A 2,612-nucleotide genomic window follows, 5' to 3' on the forward strand; every position below is an offset into this window, starting at 1 on the left:
GCGGAGGAAATCAGGCGAAGCCGCAGGTCAAAATCAGCCGCGCGGCTTCGGGTATGAAACTGACCAATAGAACCGGGGCAAACGGCGGCGCAACAGCGAGGCAGCTCTAGTGCGAAATCAGCCTGTAAGTCGCTCTGAGACTCCGAGTGAAGGGCGGGGTATAAATCCAATATCCTCCCCCGCCCTCCTCCTCTTCCAAGTTACAGAGATTCCAGAGCTGAGATTGGTATCCAGACAACACCCCACAACTAACACTGCCTGTCACCATTTGCTGTCCACACCTGGTAAGACAACCGCATTTTGCAAAAAGCCACGTGTCCCTAGCTGCATTTGTGCAGGATGTGATTAACGGTCGACATTTTTTACCACTCTCTTACCGATTCATGGTCCGGACGATCCAGGGCGTGTTGCCCAGAGACGGCACTGACTCATCCATCAGCGGATGCGTCTTGACAAAATTGAGGATCTCGTCGGGAAAGAAGCTGGAGGAATTGTAACGCATCCCAGGGGCGGCACAGCCTCCGGGCCTAGGAAGCAAACAGGCGTCAAGGTGAAGTAGCAGCGTTGTGGATCAGACCCCCAGATCTAGCAAGGCAAAAATCTCCCTTTCCAACAGTGGTCGGCTCTCCCCATGCTGTTTGACCCTATTTTTTGGTGTTCAGAGGTAGACGCAGGCCTGTAGCGACAGTGGGGCTTTGGGGGGCTCTGCCCTCTTTCTTAAAGGCACAGCCCCACAAGAATTTCTCCTGTAAATGCTTTTATCAACCATTTAAAACATTTTTTAAAGGCATGCACTCCTTTAAGCAGAGTGGGGTGCTGTAGTTGGTTAATTCGTGCACTGTGCCAAGGGGGTTGGAGTAGGTGACCTCTGGGACCCCTTTTCACTCTGTGTCACAAAACTGGTCTCCTTCAAGGGAGTTTTTCTGCCTAAGTGTTAACTTTCTTGACTATAGAAGTCATCACCTCCCCCTGCCGGCTTGTTCTCAGAATTGTTGCTTAGGCTGTTCGAAATTATTAACTTGCAGCAGCTGAGAACTGTCACCTAAAGTCGTCGACAGCTTGCAATTTAGAGATCCATCCAGGTAACAGCTTCCTATCGGCTAAATGGCTTTTCTTTCTGCACTGAGAACTTCAGCCCCACCGGGGGAAAAAATTGCCCCGCAAGCCAAAAAATCCTGGCTACAGGCCTGGGTAGACTGCCTTTGAACACGGAGGTTCCCTTTTGTTATCACACCTGACAGCTCTTGATGGACTGGTCTGCCATTAAATGTATTTGCTTTTTAAGAATGTAAGCAGAGCCCTGCTTGAACAGCCCAATGGCCCATTTAGGCTGGCCTCCTGTTCCTCACAGCAACTATGTAAACAAGAAAAAAATGCACGTGCCCAAATTCAACCACAACCCCCCTCCCAATGATTTATAGGTTGTATAGTTGTAATATATACAATACTCAGAACAATTAAATAGACAGGTTCAAGGACTTTTTCGGATTTAATTATTACAAAGATGTTTATGAAAAAACTTTACCTCGGAATTTCTACCTGTCTATTTAATTGTGTCATAGGAAAATTTGTTATTTATTTATTTAATTTCATTTATATCCCGCCCGCCCTGTCCGCGGGCTCAGGGCGGCTTACAACACCACAGTTAAAACAATTAAGGCACACAGTGCAATAAAACACAGTTAAAACAGTTAAAACACAGTAAGCAACTCCCAAGGATCCATCGCGACTACCATACTCGCTCCCTATTGCTCACCACATAGGGGTCAACGAGGGGGATGCTGTGGGCCATGATGTTCAGACGGCCAGAACGGCCCAACCCAGCGCTACTGCTTTGCAGTCCCCCGTTGGTGGTGGCGGCGGTTCCTATTTGAAAGCCTGGCGGAAGAGCTCCGACTTACAGGCCCTGCGGCCCTGTTCTGAGTATTGTATATATTAGGTAAAGGTTTCCCCTTGCTTGAAAGCCAGTTGAATCTGACTCTAGGGTTGCGGTGCTCATCTCGGTTTCCAAGCTGAAGAGCCAGCGCTGTCCAAAGACATTTCCATGGTCATGTGGCCGGCATGACTAGATGCCGAGGCGCACGCACGGAACGCTGTGACCTTCCCACCGAAGCGGTACCTATTTATCTACTTGCAATTTCTTGCTGGGTTGGCAGGAGCTGGGGCCAGAGACGGGAGCTCACTTCGTCATGCGGCACTCAGGTCTCGAACTGCTGAAGTACCGACCTTCCGGTCTGCACGTGCATTTTTTTTTCTTGTTTACATATACTGCTGTGCCACTGCTTTCTATCTTGTATTCCTTCCAGCAACTAGATAGATGCCTCACTCACAAACAGCAGAGGAGGAAGGTGACACCCCCCCCCTTCCATTCTGTGTCCTCGACTTCTACTTCCCGGACATTTTGGAAGAGATGTGGTTCAGTGGTAGAGCATTTGCTTTGCATGCCACAGATCCCTGGCTCGATCTCTCCACTAAAAGGGTCGGGGTGGTAGAAAGTACCATCAAGTCGCAGCTGACTTATGGCAACCCCCAGGGGTCATTTCGTAGAAAAAGAGGTGCAGGAGCTCATTAGCATAACTTATTTGCGTATGCCACACCCCCTGACATCACTG

At 49.2% G+C, this 2,612-nt stretch overlaps 1 protein-coding gene across 1 annotated transcript in view; it reads right to left on the reverse strand.

Annotated features, from left to right (window-relative positions):
* Nucleotides 1-377: 377 nt before the first annotated feature.
* LOC107124895 (semaphorin-6B-like) overlaps nt 378-2,612 on the reverse strand; it is a gene marked incomplete at both ends in the record, with an annotated part of 14,396 nt that continues 12,161 nt past the window's right edge. Inside the window, one exon of the mRNA XM_015428395.1 lies at nt 378-527. Within this exon, the coding sequence (XP_015283881.1) occupies nt 378-527 (150 nt within the window). The remainder of the gene's footprint in view (nt 528-2,612) is intronic.

Source organism: Gekko japonicus, unplaced genomic scaffold (genome assembly GCF_001447785.1).
Source record: "Gekko japonicus isolate JY-2015 unplaced genomic scaffold, Gekko_japonicus_V1.1 scaffold7304, whole genome shotgun sequence".
Taxonomy (NCBI): domain Eukaryota; kingdom Metazoa; phylum Chordata; class Lepidosauria; order Squamata; family Gekkonidae; genus Gekko; species Gekko japonicus.